Source organism: Coffea arabica, chromosome 3c (assembly GCF_036785885.1).
Source record: "Coffea arabica cultivar ET-39 chromosome 3c, Coffea Arabica ET-39 HiFi, whole genome shotgun sequence".
NCBI classification, from domain to species: Eukaryota; Viridiplantae; Streptophyta; class Magnoliopsida; order Gentianales; family Rubiaceae; genus Coffea; species Coffea arabica.
The window spans coordinates 32387763-32415365 of NC_092314.1; the positions used below are offsets into that span (position 1 = coordinate 32387763).

At 39.7% G+C, this 27603-nt stretch overlaps 1 protein-coding gene across 1 annotated transcript; it reads left to right on the plus strand.

Annotated features, from left to right (window-relative positions):
* The first annotated feature begins 1346 nt into the window (after nt 1–1346).
* LOC140037909 (uncharacterized) lies at nt 1347–2246 on the plus strand. The gene is made up of 2 exons (XM_072083075.1): nt 1347–1880; nt 2016–2246. The coding sequence occupies exons 1-2, from the start codon at nt 1347–1349 to the stop codon at nt 2244–2246; spliced, it is 765 nt and encodes a 254-aa protein (XP_071939176.1).
* Nucleotides 2247–27603: the final 25357 nt, after the last annotated feature.

Here is a 27603-nt window from a genome sequence, read left to right on the forward strand (position 1 = left end):
ATATATATATATATATAGTGTTCATGCAACCAAATTAGCTAAAGAGTCGAGTTACAAACTCCAGGCAAACCATATATATTGCCAGCGGTATATTAGCTACGGTATATTACTATAAAAATTACTTTTGTTTTTTCTTGGTATTACAAAATATTGGCTAAGGTATATTCTCTTAGGTGAGGTATATTAGCTAAGCTATTAAAAATATTAGCCAACGTATATTACTAAAACATTTAGGCTTTTGGTTGGGTTTATTGTTAAAAAATGATTAGTTTAGGTATATTAGCTCACAGTGATTTACTATAAAAATTACTTTTGGATATTATTACTATTAAAATATATTAGTTAAGGTATATTAGCTACGATTTATTACTATAAAAATTACTTTTCTATATTTTGTACTGTTAAAAATATTAGCTAAGGCCTTATTAGCTAAGGTATATTAGTATAAAAATTACTTTTCATTGAGTGAGTATTAAAAAATATTAGATAAGGTATATTAGATAAGCTATTAGAAATATTAGCTACGGTATATTACCTTAGCTATTAAAATATTAGCTAAGGTATATTACTATACAAATTGTTGGATATTTTGTACTGTAAAAATATTAGCTACGGTTTATTACTAAAAATTACTTTTGGTTATTTTTACTATTAACAAAGACAAATTATATATCACCTGCAAAAGAGGATGAAACTTTTCAAAGCATGCCTTCACAACCTCCTGACCAACAATACCACCAACCATGACAGCCATGGGATTTACAACAGCTCGGGCACCAAGAGGCAGTTCATGCAAAAGTTTTGGGTTGATATCTTCTACTTTCCAATCCCCTAGTGCTTCATTTAAGTCTCTGGCAATTGATATAAGTATATTAGCATCCTTATTTGAACCTGCAACAGAGAGGCAGCCCATTTTAGCCACGTACTTGTCTTGTGCTATAAAGGCCAAATGCAGAAGACGCGGGCCAACCCAATTGTCTAGTACTTTTGGTTAGTTTTATTATTACAAAATTATTAGATAAGATCTATTAGCTAAGCCATTAAAAATATTTGCTGGGATATATTACTATAAAAATTGCATTTGATTTTTTTTTTTACTATTACAAAATATTACCACCGGGCATTACTTTGTCTAAGCTAAGGTATATTAGCTAAATCTATTTAAACATTCAGCTAAACTAGATAAATTTATTAGCTAAGGTACATTAGCTAAGCAACTGGTGTATTACTATATTCTACAGGCCCAGTTATATATGTGACTTTGGAGTCATCCGTTTAGTATATTAGCTAAAGTTTCGTTTTGAGCCATGGTGTACCAGGTTTCATAGGCTGCCAAAAATAGAAGTATGGATAACAGTTGGAATACTTGGGGATCGTCTTCGAATTATGTTGATGATGATGACGATGACTGGGAACTAATCCAATGGGCAATGGTTATTCTATTCAACCCTGTGTCTGAACGTCTAGCAGGATATATATTGCCTCTACCATGCAGAAATAGCATGCTAAGTGGCCGTGCGTATGTGCAAGAAGTGATTGATGGCCATCCTGCAAGAGTACTTGAGAACTGTAGAATAACGGTGGATTCTTTTATGCGCTTATGTGACATTCTTGTGAGTGGGGGATATGTACCACAAAATCCCCAGAAAAGAGTGCTCATAGAGGAAGCAGTGTGCATGACATTAGTCATGTTGAGTCACAATCATCGAATGCGCTGCCCCGCTGAACGATTCCAACATTCTTCGGAAACCATCTGCAGGAACATTCATGAGGTGTTGCGGGGGCTTTGTGAGTTGGGAAAAATTCTCATAAAGCCGAGAGGACAAAACGAGATTCATCCAAAGATTTACACCGATAGGCGATTTGCCCAATGGTTTACGGTAAAGTTTTGTGTTAAAAAATTTATGCTTTTTATATAAAGTATTACTTACCCTTTTGTACCAACATTCAAGCATCAATATTCAATGATCATGTCCAACTTTACTATTTACTAACTAGCATATCAAATCTACTAGAATGCTGTAGGTGCATTAGATGGTACAATTATTCCAGCACATCCGCCACCTGGACAGCAAGCGGCGTATACGAATAGGTATGGGCAAGCAATTCAAAATGTACTAGCCATTTACGATTTTGATATGCGATTTTCATATATTTATGCTGGTTGGGAAGGAAGCGCCCATGATGCACGCGTCTTGGACGGAGCACTAACAGGACCTACACATTTTCCGATTGTGAGGACCTAGTCCATTCGTACGTTGAGATTAGGGTTATTCATTATTTTGTACGGTTAAATTAAGGTTTTAGGGTTAAGGAGAAACCCTAATCTCGGCCAAGATTTTTAAAACCCTAACTTTGCTTATGATAAAACCCTAGTTTATGCGGTATTCTAATGTGTGTTTTGGCACAAGTAAAAATAGGATTTGTTATAGTTTACAGAGGTTTAACAAGTTTGAAAATGGTTAGTAAACTCTAGATTAGTAAACCTCTAGTGTTACAATATTAGAAAGCTTAAGAGGAGTTTTATTTATCGCCCGCCTTTTCTACATTTTCTTTATTAGAAAATTTCCCCAGATGATTTTTATGAGTAAATATAGATTTTAGATTATTTTTCTAGTATCGGTTAGTTTTTGAGAAATTAAGAACGTATATCGGACGTGGGACCCACTAGTGCGAAAAGTTCGGAAAAATTCGGCCAGTTAGGTTAAGTTTTGGATACTGGGTTTAAATTATCGGGTGTTATGAGATATTTAGAGGTATCAAGTGATAGGTGGAAGAGAGAGAGAAAAAGTTAGGCAGGAATTAATGAGAGGGACAAGTGTCATGACAAGTGCCATCATAGGATTGATTTTATTTTTTTGACTACTATTCATACTTTTACCATTTGGTTAAAATAACTCAAAATTGATCAAAATTCACTCCAAATTTGCAAGCTAAGAGCCGGCCCTCTCTCTCAAAAAGGAAGGAAGAAACTCTTCAAGTTTTGCTTCTATTTTGCTCCAAATCATCAAAACTAACCATTGAAACTTGAACTTACTCCATAAAACCTCTTCTATTAGTGTTAGTAAGTTGATTGGTGGAGTGATTTGGAAAACTAGAAGGACCTATAGCTCTCTCTCTCTTGTTTTAAAGGTAAGTCATGAAGAACCACCCTCCTCCCTTACTTGATGCTTAAATCATGTTCAGTGGTTGTATGAGATGCAAATTTATGGGTTATTTCTTGATTTGTGGTTCAAATGATGAAGTTTTATTATTTTTGGGGATTTTTCTATTTTAATATGAACATGATGGTGTGGCTATATATGATGATTGGAAATGGTATATAATGATTCTAGAGGGTGGAAAAAGTGGAAGATTGCAAGTAATTTCTGTTTTGGAAGAAATCTGGAAAATTAGGGTTCCTTGGTTCTTCATTCTGTCCGAAACTTTTGGTCCTAGATAGAGGCCGAATTTGCCTTGGCTTAAAACATGAAAGTTGTAGGGAATGTCATTTTAGAGGTGTCTGAAAAATTTCAGGTCAATCGGAGTAGTGTAGAGTGAGAAAAGTCGAAATTACTATTGCTGTTCTGGTTTACCCAGAATTGGAAAACTGTGATTGTAATTGGTTGTTTTGCCTAGGAATGCTTCCGAATTGATTGTTGTGGTCTTCTGATGAAATGTATCCCTGTTTCTAAGCTTTCATATGGGTTTGGAATTTCTGGATTTAGACTTGTGTAGGCTAAGTTATGATGTTTACGCTAGACTGCGTTTTGTGAACCTGTTTTGCGGTTCTGGGATATTGTACTGCATTTTGACTGAGTTATACTCGAAACTAGATTGAGTGGTCTTCTTCAACATTGTAGCCCCTTGAGTCCTGAATATACCTGTAAAATCTCAGGTCAAACGGATTAGAGTATCCTGAGTTATGGATCAAACCCTCAGGCCTGTTTTAGACATTAGTTTGTGTACGTTTTGAATTTTAGTTTCTGATCGTGGGTTTTTCCGTGTTGATCATGTATGAAATGGGTGCTGATCCCTTCGTATGAAATTTAGATCTTGGTCTCAGCTTCGAAATGGTATAAAGTACGTCGAAATCTGAGTTCCGTAGCTCCTGTTATGACCGAAACAAAAGCGATCGTCAGAACTGCCTTGTATCTGGACAGTTCTGACGGGTACTTTGGCACTCGATTTTTGTTCTGTTTTGAATGGATTCAGGTCTTGGCCAAAACATCAAAGTTTTAGCCTTATGTCTCAGCTTTCTAATGCCTTTGGAATTTTCTAATTTGGAGTTGTGAGCTGGGAGTTATGGTCCAGCAAACAACCCTGTTCGTCACCCTAAGACGTAAACTTTTGGTACCGTCTTCCAAGATTTCGGCCTGCTTTGATTCAGATCTAGATTAAGGCGTCTTCATGTAAATTGTAGCCCTATCTCATAGCTTCGAAACGGTATCTTGTTCACTTTGATCCGACATTCCTAGCCTAACTTTTGACCAAAACTGTTTGAGATGGCAGATTTGGCCGTCCCGTTTGCCGTTCCGCGCGTGCGCGTGTGCCCCTTTTTGCCGTTTCCGCACTTGCGCGTGCCAATTTTTATCGTTTTGCTTGTTTTAAGTACGTTAGTGGCCGTTTGTGATATATTATGACACAATCTTCTATTTCAGACAGTGGTGAGTTAGGCGGAGCCGGTGGGGCCCACTACTAGCGAACGCGCGCGAAGCGATTTTGCTTTAGTACTACTTTTGTATTTTGAGTAAGTATTCAGGCCGTTTTATGTGTTAGTTGCTTATGTGTTTCGACATGTATGAAGAGGGTACTTAGGCGAGGGTGTACTTTATCGCACTCGCTCTAAACCCGAATTTACGCTCATATTTGTACATGACATATGTATGTGAATCATTTTGGAACTAAAACCCTTGAGCTTGTGGCTCGGGGTGATTTTGAATAATTTTGTGAAATTTGTGAGTTTGGGGCGAGCTCTTGACCTAGATGGGCTATTCGAACCGGTTAGGGCTTGGTCGAAGTCAGTCCAACCTGGTTGGAGGTCACCAAGTTTGTGAATCCGATTCACCGAGTATGTGGACCAAGTTTGTGACCCAAGCTTGTGACTCAAGCTCAAGTTTGTGATTTCGTTCGCCCGAGCAAGTTTGTGAGGTGACTGGCCAGTGAGGGTGATAAGGTGTCGGTGGGTGTACAAGTGAAGTTCTACGGACCATTAAGTGTGGTCGACGGAGTGTCGGCAGGAGATCACGCATGGCATATGAATTGGCTTTGGAGCCACCTGTATTCTTATTATGTGATGTTATTTTTCTGCTTTTGCTTTACTCTTACTATGTCACTGTTGTTACGTGAAATTTACGCTTTCGCCCCTGTTTACTTACTAAGCATATAGCTTACCCCATTCCTTTTGTTTTCCTTAGCAGGGGCCGACGCGGGGACTTTTGGCACACACACTAGCATAGTTAGGTTTGATTGTAATAGTTTGACTTATAGTATGTTTGTTTTTGTTTTAGTTTTGGTGGTTTGTATAAGGACCCTCCTTAGGGTCTACATTTTGGTTTTGGTGGTAATTATAAGGATGTAATAGTGTGAGCAGGTACTTTTGAGAATGTAATTATAACTCTTTTGGGATTGTATATAGAACTCTTTTGAAGTTTCTGGCTTTTATTGTTTTAAGTTTTGAGTCCTGGCGCGAGTTAGGCAGGCGGCCCGCCGATACCCTTGGGTTCGCCCTTGGGAGAAGTGGGGTCGTCACAGGTGGTATCAGAGCGCCTAGGTTAGAGGATTTGGGCAAGTGGGACATACGCGATCGGCATTAGGCATATTTGACCATTTTAAGTTGAATAATATCTTTTAAACTGAAATGCCGGATGACTGACGACTTAATGTTTTGTAGGTATGTATCCGGGCGGTTCGAGTGGTGCGGGACCCAGTGGCGTGGGACCGAGATTTTCGAGTTCGAGAGGCGTTGAGGATCGAGTGCTGCGTAAGCGGGCGATCCACTATCGGCAGAGACCTGGAGAGCCTTACACTTTATACTCCCCTTTTGGTCAGGTGGCGCACCGACCTTGTGGATGTTGGTACACATACTGTTATCCGGACGAGGTCGTCCTGGCTGTGGATGACGAGCGACGCAGCCTGCTTAGACAGCTAGACGAGGCTAGAGAAGTTGGCCTTGGGCAGGCGATGCGTATTAGGGACTTGGAGCCGGGTCTCCGAGAGGAGAGGGAGAGGACGGATGCTTTGCACCGTCAGCTTCAGGACACACACCAGCACCTCTTCGCTATGAAGAAGCAGCTGAGGGATAGGGCTCGGAGTATGTCTGTCGACTGCGAGCTCCTACTCGATCTAGCCGCAGAGGCACCGCCACGGGTCACCGTCCCAGAGAGAATGGACGAGGTGGACACGTTAGGTTCCGTTGGGAACTTGGGCCCTAGGGGAGGCGATTAGGGTCGCTTTTGTACTTTTGTTTAGCTAGTGTATGACTTTTGTTAGAACGGGCCTGGCTAATTTCTTTTGTTATCTGGTTGGCTGACTAGATTTTTGGAGCCGGAGTGCTCGTGTGTATATTGGGTTTTGACCCGACTGGAGGTCAGGTAATTTGTATATCTTTTGGTGTGACTTTATAAATAAATGTATATATTCGAATATTATCTTTTGCACCTATCCTTTGCGTGCCTTTCGTGTATCTGTTTTGTGTTTTTGTTTTGTTTCTAGTTTGAATACTAAATACACGTTATGCTTGGGTCCATAGACTTTTGGCATTTAAATGGCCTTCGGTACTCGAGGTAGAAGTAGAGGGCGAGGACGAAACCCTGAAATGGAACATGAACAAGAGCCAGACCAAGTAGCTATAGCCATCCAGCGAATGGCTGACTTGATGGAACGTATGGTTAACCAACAGGGTCAGGGCTATGGGAATACTGCTGGAAACCCGGGAAATAATCCGGGCAATCACGAGGGAGAGGACCGTGCTTTAGAACGGTTCCAAAAATTCGCATCCCCCAAGTTTGTAGGTGGATCTATCCCTGATCTAGCAGAAAACTGGATGGACCGTATGCTAGATATATTTGCCGCACTTAAGTATTCGGAGGAGCGACAGATATCTTTTGCTGTTTTCCAGTTTGAGGGGGCCGCTCGAGTCTGGTGGAATGTGATCAGAGCTAAGTGGGAGCGGGAACAGACACCCTGGACATGGATCAACTTTACACGAGAGTTTAATGAAAAATATTTACCTCCCATCGTACAAGAGAAACGGGAAGATGATTTTATCTGCCTGCGTCAAGGGACACTTAGTGTAGCGGAGTACGAGACCCAGTTCACAAAGCTCTCCCGTTTTGCTCCAGAGTTAGTGTTAACGGAGCGAAAACGAATCCGCCGCTTCGTTCAAGGTTTAAATGTTGAGATCCAGGAGGCACTTGCAGCTGCTCAGTTGGACACGTTTGGCCAAGCACTAGAAAAAACACAGCGGATTGAGACAGCTAGGGGACAGGTAAAATCCTTTCATGAGAGAAAACGAAGACAACCCGATTCGAGTCATTTGGTGACTGGACAGAGCTCGCAAAGTGAGTCACCTTCTAAGAAGAGTCAAGGAATAGATGGTCTTCGACCCGCAGGAACCCTAAACCAGGGTAAATTTGGAAGAGGAGGACGAGTAGGGCAAGAGCCCCAGAGAAGTGCCCAGCGTGGAGGGTCAAGTGCGGGCATTAAGCCAATCTGTAGTTTCTGCGGGGCCAATCACACTGACGAAAACTGTTGGAAGAACAGTTCGATCCGAAGATGTTATAAGTGTGGTAGTGCAGAACATCTGATCGCCCAGTGCCCTAAGTTACAAAAGGAGAAACCTAAGCTACCGACTGAAGGGACTACAGCTAAGCCGTCAAATGCAGGGGAAAATCGACGCAAAGGGCCAGCTAGAGTCTATGCAATGGGTCAACCTGAAGTGACTAATCCTTCGGCGGGTTACGAAGGTACGCTTTGACCAAAGAATTAATTTCGAGGACGAAATTGTCCTAAGTGGGGGAGATTGTGAGGACCTAGTCCGTTCGTACGTTGAGATTAGGGTTATTCATTATTTTGTACGGTTAAATTAAGGTTTTAGGGCTAAGGAGAAACCCTAATCTCGGCCAAGATTGAAAACCCTAACTTTGCTTATGATAAAACCCTAGTTTATGCGGTATTCTAGTGTGTGTTTTGACACAAGTAAAAATAGGATTTGTTATAGTTTACAGAGGTTTAACAAGTTTGAAAATGGTTAGTAAACTCTGGATTAGTAAACCTCTAGTGTTACAATATTAGAAAGCTTAAGAGGAGTTTTATTTATCGCCCGCCTTTTCTACATTTTCTTTATTAGAAAATTTCCCCAGATGATTTTTATGAGTAAATATAGATTTTAGATTATTTTTCTAGTATCGGTTAGTTTTTGAGAAATTAAGAACGTATATCGGACGTGGGACCCACTAGTGCGAAAAGTTCCGAAAAATTCGGCCAGTTAGGTTAAGTTTTGGATACTGAGTTTAAATTATTGGGTGTTATGAGATATTTAGAGGTATCAAGTGATAGGTGGAAGAGAGAGAGAAAAAGTTAGGCACGAATTAATGAGAGGGACAAGTGTCATCATAGGATTGATTTTATTTTTTTGACTATTATTCATACTTTTACCATTTGATTAAAATAACTCAAAATTGATCAAAATTCACTCCAAATTTGCAAGCTAAGAGCCGGCCCTCTCCCTCAAAAAGGAAGGAAGAAACTCTTCACGTTTTGCTTCTATTTTGCTCCAAATCATCAAAACTAACCATTGAAACTTGAACTTACTCCATAAAACCTCTTCTATTAGTGTTAGTAAGTTGATTGGTGGAGTGATTTGGAAAACTAGAAGGACCTATAGCTCTCTCTCTCTTGTTTTAAAGGTAAGTCATGAAGAACCACCCTCCTCCCTTACTTGATGCTTAAATCATGTTCAGTGGTTGTATGAGATGCAAATTTATGGGTTATTTCTTGATTTGTGGTTCAAATGATGAAGTTTTATTATTTTTGGGGATTTTTCTATTTTAATATGAACATGATGGTGTAGCTATATATGATGATTGGAAATGGTATATAATAATTCTAGAGGGTGGAAAAAGTGGAAGATTGCAAGTAATTTCTGTTTTGGAAGAAATCTGGAAAATTAGGGTTCCTTGGTTCTTCATTCTGTCCGAAAATTTTGGTCCTAGATAGAGGCCGAATTTGCCTTGGCTTAAAACATGAAAGTTGTAGGGAATGTCATTTTAGAGGTGTCTGAAAAATTTCAGGTCAATCGGAGTAGTGTAGAGTGAGAAAAGTCGAAATTACTATTGCTGTTCTGGTTTACCCAGAATTGGAAAACTGTGATTGTAATTGGTTGTTTTGCCTAGGAATGCTTCCGAATTGATTGTTGTGGTCTTCTGATGAAATGTATCCCTGTTTCTAAGCTTTCATATGGGTTTGGAATTTCTGGATTTAGACTTGTGTAGGCTAAGTTATGATGTTTACGCTAGACTGCGTTTTGTGAACCTGTTTTGCGGTTCTGGGATATTGTACTGCATTTTGACTGAGTTATACTCGAAACTAGATTGAGTGGTCTTCTTCAACATTGTAGCCCCTTGAGTCCTGAATATACCTGTAAAATCTCAGGTCAAACGGATTAGAGTATCCTGAGTTATGGATCAAACCCTCAGGCCTGTTTTAGACATTAGTTTGTGTACGTTTTGAATTTTAGTTTCTGATCGTGGGTTTTTCCGTGTTGATCATGTATGAAATGGGTGCTGATCCCTTCGTATGAAATTTAGATCTTGGTCTCAGCTTCGAAATGGTATAAAGTACGTCGAAATCTGAGTTCCGTAGCTCCTGTTATGACCGAAACAAAAGCGATCGTCAGAACTGCCTTGTATCTGGACAGTTCTGACGGGTACTTTGGCACTCGATTTTTGTTCTGTTTTGAATGGATTCAGGTCTTGGCCAAAACATCAAAGTTTTATCCTTATGTCTCAGCTTTCTAATGCCTTTGGAATTTCCTAATTTGGAGTTGTGAGCTGGGAGTTATGGTCCAGTAAACAACCCTGTTCGTCACCCTAAGACGTAAACTTTTGGTACCGTCTTCCAAGATTTCGGCCTGCTTTGATTCAGATCTAGATTAAGGCGTCTTCATGCAAATTGTAGCCCTATCTCATAGCTTCGAAACGGTATCTTGTTCACTTTGATCCGACATTCCTAGCCTAACTTTTGACCAAAACGGTTTGAGATGGCAGATTTGGCCGTCCCGTTTGCCGTTCCGCGCGTGCGCGTGTGCCCCTTTTTGCCGTTTCCGCACTTGCGCGTGCCAATTTTATCGTTTTGCTTGTTTTAAGTACGTTAGTGGCCGTTTGTGATATATTATGACACAATCTTCTATTTCAGACAGTGGTGAGTTAGGCGGAGCCGGTGGGGCCCACTACTAGCGAACGCGCGCGAAGCGATTTTGCTTTAGTACTACTTTTGTATTTTGAGTAAGTATTCAGGCCGCTTTATGTGTTAGTTGCTTATGTGTTTCGACATGTATGAAAAGGGTACTTAGGCGAGGGTGTACTTTATCGCACTCGCTCTAAACCCGAATTTACGCTCATATTTGTACATGACATATGTATGTGAATCATTTTGGAACTAAAACCCTTGAGCTTGTGGCTCGGGGTGATTTTGAATAATTTTGTGAAATTTGTGAGTTTGGGGCGAGCTCTTGACCTAGATGGACTATTCGAACCGGTTAGGGTTTGGTCGAAATCAGTCCAACCTGGTTGGAGGTCACCAAGTTTGTGAATCCGGTTCACCGAGTATGTGGACCAAGTTTGTGACCCGAGCTTGTGAATCAAGCTCAAGTTTGTGATTTCGTTCGCCCGGGCAAGTTTGTGAGGTGACTGGCCAGTGAGGGTGATAAGGTGTCGGTGGGTGTACAAGTGAAGTTCTACGGACCATTAAGTGTGGTCGACGGAGTGTCGGCAGGAGATCACGCATGGCATATGAATTGGCTTTGGAGCCACCTGTATCCTTATTATGTGATGTTATTTTTCTGCTTTTGCTTTACTCTTACTATGTCACTGTTGTTACGTGAAATTTACGCTTTCGCCCCTGTTTACTTACTAAGCATATAGCTTACCCCATTTCTTTTGTTTTCCTTAGCAGGGACCGACGCGGGGACTTTTGGCACACACACTAGCATAGTTAGATTTGATTGTAATAGTTGGACTTATAGTATGTTTATTTTTGTTTTAGTTTTGGTGGTTTGTATAAGGACCCTCCTTAGGGTCTACATTTTGGTTTTGGTGGTAATTATAAGGATGTAATAGTGTGAGCAGGTACTTTTGAGAATGTAAATATAACTCTTTTGGGATTGTATATAGAACTCTTTTGAAGTTTCTGGCTTTCATTGTTTTAAGTTTTGAGTCCTGGCGCGAGCTAGGCAGGCGGCCCGCCGATACCCTTGGGTTCGCCCTTGGGAGAAGTTGGGTCGTCACAGGTGGTATCAGAGCGCCTAGGTTAGAGGATTTGGGCAAGTGGGACATACGCGATAGGCACTAGGCATATTTGACCATTTTAAGTTGAATGATATCTTTTAAGCTGAAATGCCGGATGACTGACGATTTAATTTTTTGTAGGTATGTATCCGGGCGGTTCGAGTGGTGCGGGACCCAGTGGCGTGGGACCGAGATTTCCGAGTTCGAGAGGCGTTGAGAATCGAGTGTTGCGTAAGCGGGCGATCCGCTATCGGCAGAGACCTGGAGAGCCTTACACTTTATACTCCCCTTTTGGTCAGGTGGCGCACCGACCTTGTGGATGTTGGTACACATACTGTTATCCGGACGAGGTCGTCCTGGCTGTGGATGACGAGCGACGCAGCCTGCTTAGACAGCTAGACGAGGCTAGAGAGGTTGGCCTTGGGCAGGCGATGCGTATTAGGGATTTGGAGCCGGGTCTCCGAGAGGAGAGGGAGAGGACGGATGCTTTGCACCGTCAGTTTCAGGACACACACCAGCACCTCTTCGCTATGAAGAGGCAGCTGAGGGATAGGGCTCAGAGTATGTCTGTCGACTGCGAGCTCCTACTCGATCTAGCCGCAGAGGCACCGCCACGGGCCACCGTCCCAGAGAGGATGGACGAGGTGGACACGTTAGGTTCCGTTGGGAACCTGGGCCCTAGGGGAGGCGATTAGGGTCGCTTTTGTACTTTTGTTTAGCTAGTGTATGACTTTTGTTAGAACGGGCCTGGCTAATTTCTTTTGTTATCTGGTTGGCTGACTAGATTTTTGGAGCCGGAGTGCTCATGTGTATATTGGGTTTTGACCCGACTGGAGGTCAGGTAATTTGTATATCTTTTGGTGTGACTTTGTAAATAAATGTATATATTCGAGTATTATCTTTTGCACATATTCTTTTCGTGCCTTTCGTGTATCTGTTTTGTGTTTTTGTTTTGTTTCTAGTTTGAATACTAAATACACGTTATGCTTGGGTCCATAGATTTTTGGCATTTAAATGGCCTCCGGTACTCGAGGTAGAGGTAGAGGGCGAGGACGAAACCCTGAAATGGAACATGAACAAGAGCCAGACCAAGTAGCTACAGCCATCCAGCGAATGGCTGATTTGATGGAACATATGGTTAACCAACAGGGTCAGGGCTATGGGAATGCTGCTGGAAACCCGGGAAATAATCCGGGCAATCACGAGGGAGAGGACCGTGCTTTAGAACGGTTCCCAAAATTCGCACCCCCCAAGTTTGTAGGTGGATCTAACCCTGATCTAGCAGAAAACTGGATGGACCGTATGCTAGATATATTTGCCGCACTTAAGTATTCGGAGGAGCGACAGATATCTTTTGCTGTTTTCCAGTTTGAGGGTGTAAGTCCCAAAGACAACCAAGAGGGGGGGTGAATTGGGTTGATTAAAATCTTAACCAAATTTATGGACTTTTTCTTTAATAAAAATTTACCTTCTTTTCTAGTAATGATCAACCAAGTAGATTAGAAGACAATAGCAATATTGATCAGAAAAACAAGTATAGATAAGCAATGAGAATTTTATTTAACAAAAAGTAAAATAGGAAATCAAACCAATTGTCTACCAAGCTTTCCTCAAACTTGAAGACCAATCACAAGGTTGAGCAACTTCTCTTTGATGAAAGATGATCAACTAGATGTACAATGGAGGGAGCACTTCCTCCTTGCCCTAAGCCTCACTTAGTCAAGCTAAGAAGTTTTACAAACACTCAGATAACCCTCAACAAAGCTACACTAAAGAAACTTTCAACCACAAGAGAAAAGCTCACCTGAAATTCACACCACTTAGAGAACAAATCTAACTTTGGAGACTATTTTCTAGCTAAAATATCTCTTGAGATCTTGTAAACAAAGTGTGCAAAAGTCCTTGCTTCGTTCAGAACAGTTTATTTTTAAAGGGGAACAGAAATGGGCTTCATTAAAGCTTCCAACGGATAGAAGGCAGATGAAGAGTCATCTAGCCGTTGAGGCTTTCGGACGTCCGACGACCAGATCATCGTCCGAACCAATCGTCCGAAAACAGCCAAGTTGGAGTTCGGACGTCCGATGCGTTTTTATCGTCCGACAGTACAGCGTTCGATCGTAGGCAGAGAGTTGGCAAGTCATCTTGGAATTTTTCGGACGTCCGATGCGGTTGTTGTGCGTCCGATGCCAAGCGTTCGATCCTTCCGGACGTCCGATGCTTCCTTACGAGCGTCCGACAGAGCTTCCTTCTTGATGTTCTTTATCCTTTCGGACGTCCGACTGTTTTCTTTCGGCCGTCCGACCTGATTGTCCTGTTTTTGCTTCTCCTTTTGGTCATTTTGCATTTCATGACATATTCGAACCTGATTCTTGGATAGACAAACACACTTATATTTGAAACAAGTTAGATAAACATTTCAAAGTACCAAGAATGACAAACTTGACATACTTAAAAGACAGTATCTTTGATCGGAACAAAACAATGACTAAATTCGTTTATATTATTTCAATCTTGTTTGCCACATCCAAAGCATCGTAGACTGAAGTCAATCAAACATATGCTTTCCTTGTTCCATCAGGCCTGATCAAAGTGTTCACTTTCTTGGTCTGTATAAACGAACTTTTGTGATCATCAAAACCAAGAATAACATTCTCCCCCTTTTTGATGATGACAAAACAAAAGTTTGAAATGAAATTTGATGATTGCAATGAAAACTCCCCCTTTCAAAATAGACAAGAACTCCCCCTGTCTTAGTGAATCATAAAAATTTTGAAAATTTTGAAAAACTCCCCCTCACTTGGCTGCCCATCCGAGTTAAACAAATTTTCAAAAATATGACAATTAAGCATATCAGTCAATCCAAATTTAAACAATCAATCCAACATATCCAACATCACCAATCATCAATCATGCCAACATTACCAATCATCAATCATCAATCATCAATCAATCCAGTCCTCTCCCCCTTTTTGTCATCACAAAAGGGCAATCAATCACATCAACACATCCACAAACACATTCTTCAATGAAAACCAAATTCATTACATTCACACAATCAGAATAGACAAACATCCATCAAAATACTTAGACATCCATCAAAACAGTACTTAAACATCCATCAAAACATACCAAAAGAAATTTAAAATATCCATTACATTACATATTCATTGTTGAATACCACAAACACATAAACGAGACAAACAAAATGCAAATGTCCTAAATGATGAACTAAGTGGATCCAGGTGATCTTCGAGAGAGCTGATATTGAGAGAGATCCTCCTCATCAGTTTCTTCATCATCTTCAGCAGTTTTTTCAATTGGTGCCTTGCCTTTGTCTGATGTGGAAGGGCCATGAGGAGTCACAGGAGTTGATGAGTTCGGATCTGGAATTGCAACACTTGGATCAGTGGTGCGAGGCTCTTTGCCATGTGAGACTTCCTCAACTACAGGTGGGGGAAAAAGAAGTTTCTTTTTGTCTAGGAAGGCTGATTGTTGTTCACATGACATAGTGAGCATCAGACCATGTTCTAGAAGAAGAACATGCTGTTTGAGTTCACGAAAGAGCTCAATTACTTCATCACTGGAAGATGAAGATGCTTTAGTGGCAGACTTCCTAGGGTGAATGGGAGTGAGTGAAATGGATGAAAGATCATGTACAGTCTTAGACCTCTGTTCACTGGATGATGCCCCCTTATATGCCCACAGATTATCTTTAAAAACAAGATTTTTCCTTTCAAAATATGCTTTGGTAAAGGCATAAGAAGATGCTTCTTTGGGACAAACACCTAAAATTGGAACTTTGAGAAACTCAAAAATCTTTTGAAGAAACTTTCCATAGGATAGTTTTCTGCGAGAGTCAGTGGTATAGCGAAGTAAAAACTTGCACATGACAAAACCAAAATCAATCCGAATTTTTTCTCAAAAACAATAAAAGAGGTACAACTCCATTTTGTTTGCATCAGTTCTATGGCCATCAGTAGGCACAAGCAGGTTTGAAATGATAGAAAAAACAATTAAATTCACAGGGGCAAGATCATTCAGTTTAGCATCAGCAGGGGAGGAAAAATTTCTTTTAAAATAGGTCAACATTTTAGCCCCATCAAAATGATTATCAGCATTAGGGTGCTCTTCATAGGAAAAGAAATTTGCAATTTTATCCTTGCACCCACGTTTAATGGTAGTATTTAAAATGGAATTTACAATTTCAGAGTCAAAGATTAAGTCTACCCCATTAACCCTGGAAAAGATTTCAGTTTGGTCAGAGCCTTTCCTAAGATTAGCAAAAAATTGATGCAGCATTTCAGGATAGTAAACATTTGGCATAGAAATGATATGCGACCATTTCTGAAAAGCAAACAACTCCAGAATGGGTTCTAAACCTATGAGACGAAATTCAGAAGGGTTTACAGTGCGTTGAGGGATGACACCTTTTTGGGATATCAAGGAGTGTTTGTCTCTTGCTGTATCATCAAAGAATGTAGGAGGAGGGGCTGATTTTGGAGGCGGTTGAGAAGATGTTCCCTGTCCAGATTCAGGCTGAGAGGAGGGTTGTGGTGTAGACCGTGACATTTGACCCTTGATAGCTCCCCTTTTGAAGCGTTTGGATATCCGTTTGACAGTAGGAAAATCCTCATCCTCATCCCTGAGTGGATGCTTGTGTCCGGCAGTAACCTTTCCTCCCCTTAGATTCACCATTGTGCGAAATGTGTGGAATGAAGGATGCAAATGATGCACACAGCAGTAGAGAAGTGAATCGCACAGAGATTTTGGGACAAAAAGGTCTTGATCAAGAGTTGTCAGAGCAGTTATGAAAGAGTAGGGTTTTGAGGGAAATTTGGAAATTTGTGAAATGTTATGCGATTCGGTGAAATGATCAGGAGAAATGAATCGCAATCAGTCAAAACAAGTTTTGTTTGAGTCAATTTGAGAATGAGAGCTTCAAAATGGTACGAATTTGAGAGTGAGGGAAGAGAGAGTTTTCGTCCAAGAGGAAATAGAATAGGAAGAGTCTGAAGCAAATGAGGAAGAAAGTTATTTTTTAAAAAATGAGTCGTTGCACTGTCGGACGGCCGAACGAAGTTGTGCGTCCGATAGCTGCGTCCGAACAGGTGCAATCTGGAAAACGGCTGAAGAACATCATCGGACGTCCGTTCATCCTCTTTCGGACGTCTGAAGACCCAAAAAAAATTAAGATGATTTTTCGATTATTCCTAATTTAGATCTTAGATGAATGAACTGATCTAATGGCAAAGCTTTTGTAAAAATATCAGCAAATTGATCTTTAGAACAAACATAATTTACACATATTTCACCTTTTTGAACAAGATCACGAATAAAGTGATGCTTTATATCTATGTGCTTTGTCCTAGAATGATGAATAGGATTTTTGGTCAAATTTATAGCACTAGTATTATCACAGAATACAGGCATGCAGTCATACAACAATCCAAAATCATTCAAAGTGTGCTTCATCCATAAAAGTTGAGCACAACATGCACTAGCGGCAATATATTCCGCTTCGGTTGTAGACAAAGAGATTGCACATTGTTTCTTGCTAAACCAAGAGACTAAACAATTTCCAAGAAAATGACAAGTTCCACTAGTACTCTTTCTATCCACACAACAACCTCCAAAATCAGCATCCGAATAACCATATAGTGCAAACTCATTAGATCTAGCATACCAAAGACCATAGTCTAATGTACCTTTCAAATACCTAAAAATTCTTTTTACAGCATTCAAATGTGATTCTTTTGGACAAGATTGAAATCTAGCACACAAGCAAACAACAAACATAATATCAGGTCTACTTGCGGTTAAATAGAGTAGGCTTCCGATCATACCTCTATACTGCTTTTCATCCACATGATTACCTTCTTCATCTTAGTCAAGCTTTGTAGAAGTGCACATTGGAGTTCCAACTTGCTTTGAGTCCTCCATGCCAAACCTTTTCAGCAATTTCTTGGTATATTTTGCTTGATTTATAAAAATTCCCTCAAGAGTTTGATGTATTTGAAGTCCAAGGAAGAAATTTAATTCTCCCATCATACTCATTTCAAATTCACTTTGCATAGTGGTGGAAAAATCCTTGCATAGATACTCATTAGTAGCACCAAAAATAATATCATCTACATATATTTGCACAATAAGAAGATCATTTGACACTTGTTTAGTAAAAAGTGTGGTGTCCACAATACCTCTTTTGAAGTCATTTTCAATTAAGAAACCACTTAATCTTTCATACCAAGCTCTTGGAGCCTGTTTTAGACCATATAAAGCTTTAGATAGTTTAAACACATGACTTGAAAATTTTATATTTTCAAAACCGGGGGGTTGATCCACATATACTTTTTGATCAATAAAATCATTTAAAAAAGTACTTTTAACATCCATTTGAAACAATCTGAAGCCTTTAAAGCATGCAAAAGCAAGAAGCATTCTAATAGATTCTAATCTTGCTACGGGAGCAAATGTTTCATCAAAATCAATTCCTTCTTCTTGTGCATATCCTTTAGCAACTAATCTGGCTTTATTTCTTACAACAACACCTTTATCATCCAACTTATTTCTAAAAATCCACTTTGTGCCAATGATAGGTTGATTTTGAGGTCTATCAACAAGTGTCCAAACTTCATTTCTCTCAAATTGATTAAGTTCCTCTTGCATTGCCAAAATTCAGTTTTCATTCTTTAAAGCATCATTGATATTTTTGGGTTCAAAAAGAGAAACTAAAGCAAAATTGTCAATTAATTTTCTAGATGAGGAACGAGTGTTTACCTTCTCGGATGGATCACCAATTATAAGCTCTTTTGGATGATTTTGGCTGAATTTCCAAGCCTTTGGAAGATCTTTGAGTGGATCATCATTTTTGTCTTCATCTTCCTCTTCTTGATCATTATGAACTTCATTTTCCATTTCAGTTGCTGCTGGTTTAGAGCTTCCTTCATTTCCAATTGATAGTTTTTCCATTCCTTCTCGAACATATACATCATCATCCTCACACGAACTTTTGGAATTATCATCATTGGTTTCGTCAAATGTTATATGTATAGCTTCTTCAATCACAAGAGTCCTTCTATTAAAAACTCTATATCCTCTTTTATTCTCACAATACCCCAAAAATATTCTTTCATCAGATTTTTTATCAAACTTACCAAGATGTTCCTTTAGATTCAAAATAAAGCATTTACAACCAAATATTTTGAAATAACCAACCGTAGGTTTCTTATCAAAAATCAGCTCATAAGGAGTTTTCTTTAAAATAGGTCTCAAGAGTATTCTATTCATCACATAACATGCAGTGTTTACCGTTTCAGCCCAAAGATATTTAGGCAACCTACATTCATTCAACATAGTTCTAGCAGCCTCTTGGAGAGTCCTGTTTTTCCTTTCTACAACACCATTTTGCTGTGGAGTCCTTGCAATAGAAAACTCATGTGTTATACCATTATGATCACAAAATTCTGGAAAACCACAATACTTGAATTCCGTCCCATTATCACTTCTAATCCTAACAATTTTTAACCCAAGCAGATTTTGCACTTTAGCAAACAATGAAGTAAAATTCTTGAAGGCATCATCTTTATGAGCAAGAAATATCACCCAAGTGTATCTAGAATAATCATCAATTACAAAACAATATCTTTTACCTCCCAAGCTAGTAATTTGAGTGGGACCAAATAAATCAAGATGCAAGAGTTTCAAAGGTTTAGAAGTAGATACACACATATTTGGTTTAAAGAAAATTTTTGTTTGCTTCCCAAATTGACATGCATCACATATTTTGTCCTTATCAAAACTGATTTTTGGCAAGTCTCTAACCAACTCCTTTTTCGAAATTTCCTTTAGTAAATCCATGTTAAAATGACAAAGTCTTCTATGCCACAACCAAGGATATTCATTTGAAGCTTTAAGACATTTTAAGCTAGAAGAATCAATTTTATCAAGAATCACAATATATATGTCGTTAAACCTCTTCCCTTTGAACATAACATTATATTTGGAATCAAGTACAATGCATTCATGCTTTTTAAACAACACATACAAGTCTTTATCACACAATTGACTAACACTAAGCAAGTTATAACCTAAATTATCAACTAAGAGTACATTATGAACAAAAGTTTCACCATCCTTACCAACATCACCTATTCCAATTGTCTTAGCTTTCACATCATTACCAAATGTCACCTTTCCACTTGATTTTGATTTCAGCTTTATGAACAAAGAGGGATCACCGGTCATGTGCCTTGAGCAGCCGCTATCAATAAATCATTTGGACTTGTTTGATCCTTTTTCCTGAAAAGATAAAGTGTTTGGTACCCTTTTTAATTTTTGGGTCCATAATAGTTAGCATTGTATCTAACTAACCACATGCATTTCATCCCTTTGTTCAGATTTCTTTTCACATAGCAATCACCTTTCAAATGCCTTTTTTGATAACAAAAACCACACATAATGGAAGAGTCCTTAACATGTACTGGTTTGACATATCTCAATCCGCCTCTTCTATATGTTGTGAAACCATGTGCATTTTTGTTGTGTGCAAATGTTCTTTGAAAAGTAGTAGGATGGGTAGATGACATGTTCCTTTTGATAAACTCCTGCTTTCTTGCTTTCAAAGTCTCATCCAAGTTGTCCATTCTTTTTTTCAAATCACCATGTCTTTTCTTCAACATTTCACAAATATTTGTCTTTCTATCAAGCTCATTTTGAACATTACATCCGGCTCTTACAAGACTTTCATTGTCAGTGTTTAGTTGTTTATTTTGTTGAAAAAGACTTGCATTTTCTTGAATGAGAAAAGCCATTTTCTGTTTTAACTGCTTGTTTTTATCATAAGATTCCTTCAATGCATTATGCAGTTTTTCAACAAAGGATTCAAGATCATCATCTTCATCATCATCACTTTCAGATTGAGAGTGTGTGGAAGTTACCTCATTATTTCCAATGGCCATGAAGGCCATTTGAGCTGATTCTTCTTCTTCTTCAACTTTCCCTTCGGAGTTGCATTCATTCCAAGTAATCTGAAAGTTGTTGAATCTTGGCTTCCGATCAGCTTTTCCATCTTTCATCTTCTTCATGGGGCATTCGTTTGCATAGTGTCCAATCTGTCCACATTTGAAGCATTTGTCCAACTGTTTCTTGTTGAAATCTTGTTTTCCTTTGTACTTTGCGATAGATGGCTGATTCTGGAATTGATTGCTAGGTCCTCCCCTTCTAAACTTTCTTTTATTCAAGATTCTCTTGAAGCCTTTGGTGATGAGAGCAAGATCATTATCATCACCATCCGAGTCTTCATCATCCAAGTGAGCTGTATCATCTTCCCCTTGAGTAGTCTTTAGAGCAATGTTTCTCTTTGCTCTAGCATCCTCTTCCTCCTGCACTTTAGATTTCAGTTTCAACTCATAAGAGGTTAGTGAGTTAATGATAGATTCAATAGGCACAGAACTTAAATCTTTAGCCTCCTCTATTGCAGTCACTTTATTTTCCCATTTTTTGCCCAACGCATTGAGAATTTTCCTGTTCTTCTCTCCCAAGGTGTACTCTTTGCCCAACACCTCGAGATCTTTGATCAAGTCAGTGAACCTGCAATACATTTTGTCAATATCCTCAAGAGGTTCAATTTTAAATGATTCATATTTTGTGACCAATTAGCCTTTTTCTGTTCTTTCACGTTGTCACCACCCTCATGGATTTCTCTTAGTTTATCCCACATTTCTTTGGCCAATTTGCAGCCTTTTACTCTAATTGATTCATTTGAATCTAGGGCACTATAAAGAACATTCATGGCCTTGGCATTCAATGTGAGGTTAGTCCTATCTTGAGCATTCATTTCAGCTCTCGTTTTTAGCCGAAGCAACCCTGTATCTGCATCAAGAAAGTTAGCTTCATGCGGTCCTTCACTCACAATAAACCATAGTTCAATATCAATAGATTGCAAAAAGATAATCATCCGTTCTTTCTAGCTAACATAGTTGGAGCCACTGAACATGGGAGGCCTAATAACAGATTGCCCCTCAACAAACATAGCATGACTGGTTGTCATCTTTACTTCAAGCCGTTAGAGCTTAATCTCAAGGAGACCAAGCTCTGATACCAATTGTAAGTCCCAAAGACAACCAAGAGGGGGGGTGAATTGGGTTGATTAAAATTTTAACCAAATTTATGCACTTTTTCTTTAATAAAAATTTACCTTCTTTTCTAGTAATGATCAACCAAGTAGATTAGAAGACAATAGCAATATTGATCAGAAAAACAAGTATAGATAAGCAATGAGAATTTTATTTAACAAAAAGTAAAATAGGAAATCAAACCAATTGTCTACCAAGTTTTCCTCAAACTTGAAAACCAATCACAAGGTTGAGCAACTTCTCTTTGATGAAAGATGATCAACTAGATGTACAATGGAGGGAGCACTTCCTCCTTGCCCTAAGCCTCACTTAGTCAAGCTAAGAAGTTTTACAAACACTCAGATAACCCTCAACAAAGCTACACTAAAGAAACTTTCAACCACAAGAGAAAAGCTCACCTGAAATTCACACCACTTAGAGAACAAATCTAACTTTGGAGACTATTTTCTAGCTAAAATATCTCTTGAGATCTTGTAAACAAAGTGTGCAAAAGTCCTTGCTTCGTTCAGAACAGTTTGTTTTTAAAGGGGAACAGAAATGGGCTTCATTAAAGCTTCCAACGGATAGAAGGCAGATGAAGAGTCAGCTAGCCGTTGGGGCTTTCGGACGTCCGACGACCAGATCATCGTCCGAACCAATCGTCCGAAAACAGCCAAGTTGAAGTTCGGACGTCCAATGCGTTTTTATCGTCCGACAGTACAGCGTCCGATCGTAGGCAGAGAGTTGGCAAGTCATCTTGGAATTTTTCGGACGTCCGATACGGTTGTTGTGCGTCCGATAGCAAGCGTTCGATCCTTCCGGACGTCCGATGCTTCCTTACGAGCGTCCGACAGAGCTTCCTTCTTGATGTTCTTTATCCTTTCGGACGTCCGACAGTTTCTTTTCAGCCGTCCGACCTGATTGTCCTTTTTTGCTTCTCCTTTTGGTCATTTTGCATTTCATGACATATTCGAACCTGATTCTTGGATAGACAAACACACTTATATTTGAAGAAAGTTAGATAAACATTTCAAAGTACCAAGAATGACAAACTTGACATACTTAAAAGACAGTATTTTTGATCGGAACAAAACAATGACTAAATTCGTTTATATTATTTCAATCTTGTTTGCCACATCCAAAGCATCGTAGACTGAAGTCAATCAAACATATGCTTTCCTTGTTCCATCAGACCTGATCAAAGTGTTCACTTTCTTGGTCTGTATAAACGAAGTTTTGTGATCATCAAAACCAAGAATAACAGAGGGGGCCGCTCGAGTCTGGTGGAATGTGATCAGAGCTAAGTGGGAGCGGGAACAGACACCCTGGACATGGATCAACTTTACACGAGAGTTTAATGAAAAATATTTACCTCTCATCGTACAAGAGAAACGGGAAGATGATTTTATCCGCCTGCGTCAAGGGACACTTAGTGTAGCGGAGTACGAGACCCAGTTCACAAAGCTCTCCCGTTTTGCTCCAGAGTTAGTGTTAACGGAGCGAAAACGAATCCGCCGCTTCGTTCAAGGTTTAAATGTGGAGATCCAGGAGGCACTTGCAGCTGCTCAGTTGGACACGTTTGGCCAAGCACTAGAAAAAACACAGCGGATTGAGACAGCTAGGGAACAGGTAAAATTCTTTCATGAGAGAAAACGAAGACAACCCGATTCGAGCCATTTGGTGACTGGACAGAACTCGCAAAATGAGTCACCTTCTAAGAAGAGTCAAGGAATAGATGGTCTTCGACCCGCAGGAACCCTAAACCAGGGTAAATTTGGAAGAGGAGGACGAGTAGGGCAAAAGCCCCAGAGAAGTGCCCAGCGTGGAGGGCCAAGTGTGGGCATTAAGCCAATCTGTGGTTTCTGCGGGGCCAATCACACTGACGAAAACTGTTGGAAGAACAGTTCGATCCGAAGATGTTATAAGTGTGGTAGTGCAGAACATCTGATCGCCCAGTGCCCTAAGTTACAAAAGGAGAAACCTAAACTACCGACTAAAGGGACTACGGCTAAGCCGTCAAATACAGGGGAAAATCGACCCAAAGGGCCAGCTAGAGTCTATGCAATGGGTCAACCTGAAGTGACTAATCCTTCGGCGGGTTACAAAGGTACGCTTTGACCAAAGAATTAATTTCGAGGACGAAATTGTCCTAAGTGGGGGAGATTTTGAGGACCTAGTCCGTTCGTACGTTGAGATTAGGGTTATTCATTATTTTGTAAGGTTAAATTAAGGTTTTAGGGCTAAGGAGAAACCCTAATCTCGGCCAAGATTGAAAACCCTAACTTTGCTTATGATAAAACCCTAGTTTATGCGGTATTCTAGTGTGTGTTTTGACACAAGTAAAAATAGGATTTGTTATAGTTTACAGAGGTTTAACAAGTTTGAAAATGGTTAGTAAACTCTGGATTAGTAAACCTCTAGTGTTACAATATTAGAAAGCTTAAGAGGAGTTTTATTTATCGCCCGCCTTTTCTACATTTTCTTTATTAGAAAATTTCCCCAGATGATTTTTATGAGTAAATATAGATTTTAGATTATTTTTCTAGTATCGGTTAGTTTTTGAGAAATTAAGAACGTATATCGGACGTGGGACCCACTAGTGCGAAAAGTTCCGAAAAATTCGGCCAGTTAGGTTAAGTTTTGGATACTGAGTTTAAATTACTGGGTGTTATGAGATATTTAGAGGTATCAAGTGATAGGTGGAAGAGAGAGAGAAAAAGTTAGGCATGAATTAATGAGAGGGACAAGTGTCATGACAAGTGTCATCATAGGATTGATTTTATTTTTTTGACTACTATTCATACTTTTACCATTTGGTTAAAATAACTCAAAATTGATCAAAATTCACTCCAAATTTGCAAGCTAAGAGTCGGCCCTCTCTCTCAAAAAGGAAGGAAGAAACTCTTCAAGTTTTGCTTCTATTTTGCTCCAAATCATCAAAAACTAACCATTGAAACTTGAACTTACTCCATAAAACCTCTTCTATTAGTGTTAGTAAGTTGATTGGTGGAGTGATTTGGAAAACTAGAAGGACCTATAGCTCTCTCTCTCTCTTGTTTTAAAGGTAAGTCATGAAGAACCACCCTCCTCCCTTACTTGATGCTTAAATCATGCTTAGTGGTTGTATGAGATGCAAATTTATGGGTTATTTCTTGATTTGTGGTTGAAATGATGAAGTTTTATTATTTTTGGGGATTTTTCTGTTTTAATATGAACATGATGGTGTGGCTATATATGATGATTGGAAATGGTATATAATGATTCTAGAGGGTGGAAAAAGTGGAAGATTGCAAGTAATTTCTGTTTTGGAAGAAATCTGGAAAATTAGGGTTCCTTGGTTCTTCATTCTGTCCGAAAATTTTGGTCCTAGATAGAGGCCGAATTGGCCTTGGCTTAAAACATGAAAGTTGTAGGGAATGTTATTTTAGAGGTGTCTGCAAAATTTCAGGTCAATCGGAGTAGCGTAGAGTGAGAAAAGTCGAAATTACTATTGCTGTTCTGGTTTACCCAGAATTGGAAAACTGTGATTGTAATTGGTTGTTTTAGCTAGGAATGCTTCCGAATTGATTGTTGTGGTCTTCTGATGAAATGTAGCCCTATTTCTAAGCTTTCATATGGGTTTGGAATTTCTGGATTTAGACTTGTGTAGGCTAAGTTATGATGTTTACGCTAGACTGCGTTTTGTGAACCTGTTTTGCGGTTTTGGGATATTGTACTGCATTTTGACCGAGTTATACTCGAAACTAGATTGAGTGGTCTTCTTCAACATTGTAGCCCCTTGAGTCCTGAATATACCTGTAAAATCTCAGGTCAAACGGATTAGAGTATCCTAAGTTGTGGACCAAACCCTCAGGCCTGTTTTAGACATTAGTTTGTGTACGTTTTGAATTTTAGTTTCTGATCGTGGGTTTTTCCGCGTTGATCATGTACGAACTGGGTGCTGATCCCTTCGTATGAAATTTAGATATTGGTCTCAGCTTCGAAATGGTATAAAGTATGTCGAAATCCGAGTTCCGTAGCTCCTGTTATGACCGAAACAAAAGCGATTGTCAGAACTGCCTTGTATCTGGACAGTTCTGACGGGTACTTTGGCACTCGATTTTCGTTCTGTTTTGAATGGATTCAGGTCTTGGCCAAAACATCAAAGTTTTAGCCTTATGTCTCAGATTTCTAATGCCTTTGGAATTTCATGATTTAGAGTTGTGAACTGGGAGTTATGGTCCAGAAAACAACCCTGTTCGTCACCCTAAGACGTAAACTTCTGGTACCGTCTTCCACGATTTCGGCCTGCTTTGATTCAGATCTAGATTAAGGCGTCTTCATGCAAATTGTAGCCCTATCTCATAGCTTCGAAACGGTATCTTGTTCATTTTGATCCGACATTCCTAGCCTAACTTTTGACCAAAACGGTTTGAGATGGCAGATTTGGCCGTCCCGTTTGCCGTTCCGCGCATGCGCGTTTGCCCCTTTTTGCCTTTTCCGCACTTGCGCGTGCCAATTTTGTCGTTTTGCTTGTTTTAAGTACGTTAGTGGCCGTTTGTGATATATTATGACACAATCGTCTATTTCAGACAGTGGTGAGCTAGGCGGAGCCGGTGGGGCCCACTACTAGCGAACACGCGCGAAGCGATTTTGCTTTAGTACTACTTTTGTATTTTGAGTAAGTATTCAGGCCGCTTTATGTGTTAGTTGCTTATGTGTTTCGACATGTATGAAGAGGGTACTTAGGCGAGGGTGTACTTTATCGCACTCGCTCTAAACCCGAATTTACGCTCATATTTGTACATGACATATGTATGTGAATCATTTTGGAACTAAAACCCTTGAGCTTGTGGCTCGGGGTGATTTTGAATAATTTTGTGAAGTTTGTGAGTTTGGGCAAGCTCTTGACCTAGATGGACTATTCGAGCCGGTTAGGGTTTGGTCGAAATCAGTCCAATCTGGTTGGAGGTCACTAAGTTTGTGAATCCGGTTCACCGAGTATGTGGACCAAGTTTGTGACCCGAGCTTGTGACTCAAGCTCAAGTTTGTGATTTCGTTCGCCCGGGCAAGTTTGTGAGGTGACTGACCAGTGAGGGTGATAAGGTATCGGTGGGTGTACAAGTGAAGTTCTACGGACCATTAAGTGTGGTCGACGGAGTGTCGGCAAGAGATCACACATGGCATATGAATTGGCTTTGGAGCCACCTGTATCCTTATTATGTGATGTTATTTTTCTGCTTTTGCTTTACTCTTACTATGTCACTGTTGTTACGTGAAATTTACGCTTTCGCCCCTGTTTACTTACTAAGCATATAGCTTACCCCATTCCTTTTGTTTTCCTTAGCAGGGGCCGACGCGGGGACTTTTGGCACACACACTAGCATAGTTAGGTTTGATTGTAATAGTTGGACTTATAGTATGTTTGTTTTTGTTTTAGTTTTGGTGGTTTGTATAACGACCCTCCTTAGGGTCTACATTTTGGTTTTGGTGGTAATTATAAGGATGTAATAGTGTGAGCAGGTACTTTTGAGAATGTAATTATAACTCTTTTGGGATTGTATATAGAACTCTTTTGAAGTTTCTGGCTTTTATTGTTTTAAGTTTTGAGTCCTGGCGCGAGTTAGGCAGGCGGCCCGCCGATACCCTTGGGTTCGCCCTTGGGAGAAGTGGAGTCGTCACACCGATGCCCCCTCCAGGTGTACGACAATATTTTGTTGTCAAATTTTTGTCCAATTATATGCTTTCATAGTATGTGAGTGTATGAGTGGGGAGGGAAGAAGTAGTAGTGTATTTTGACTTATATTTGACCTTCATTCCACTTTGTTTGTAGGAAAATACTACCTTGTGGACTCGGCATACAGAAATATTCCTGGATTTCTTGCACCTTATCGTGGAACACCTCGACAAAATAGTAATGTAAATAAATGTGGAACACCTCAGGGCAAACAGGCAATTAAATATTTAAATAAACTCGTAACAGGAGTTTAAAATAAATAAATTTTGCGAGTCCTCATGACTTTTCT

What these genes read in the sequence shown, in the direction of transcription:
- LOC140037909 (XM_072083075.1), top strand. Translation starts at nt 1,347, where the DNA reads ATGGATAACAGTTGGAATACTTGGGGATCGTCTTCGAATTATGTTGAT. An exon ending in GATTTGCCCAATGGTTTACG is followed by an intron (nt 1,881 to 2,015) that starts GTAAAGTTTTGT and finishes CAAATCTACTAG; the next exon opens with AATGCTGTAGGTGCATTAGA.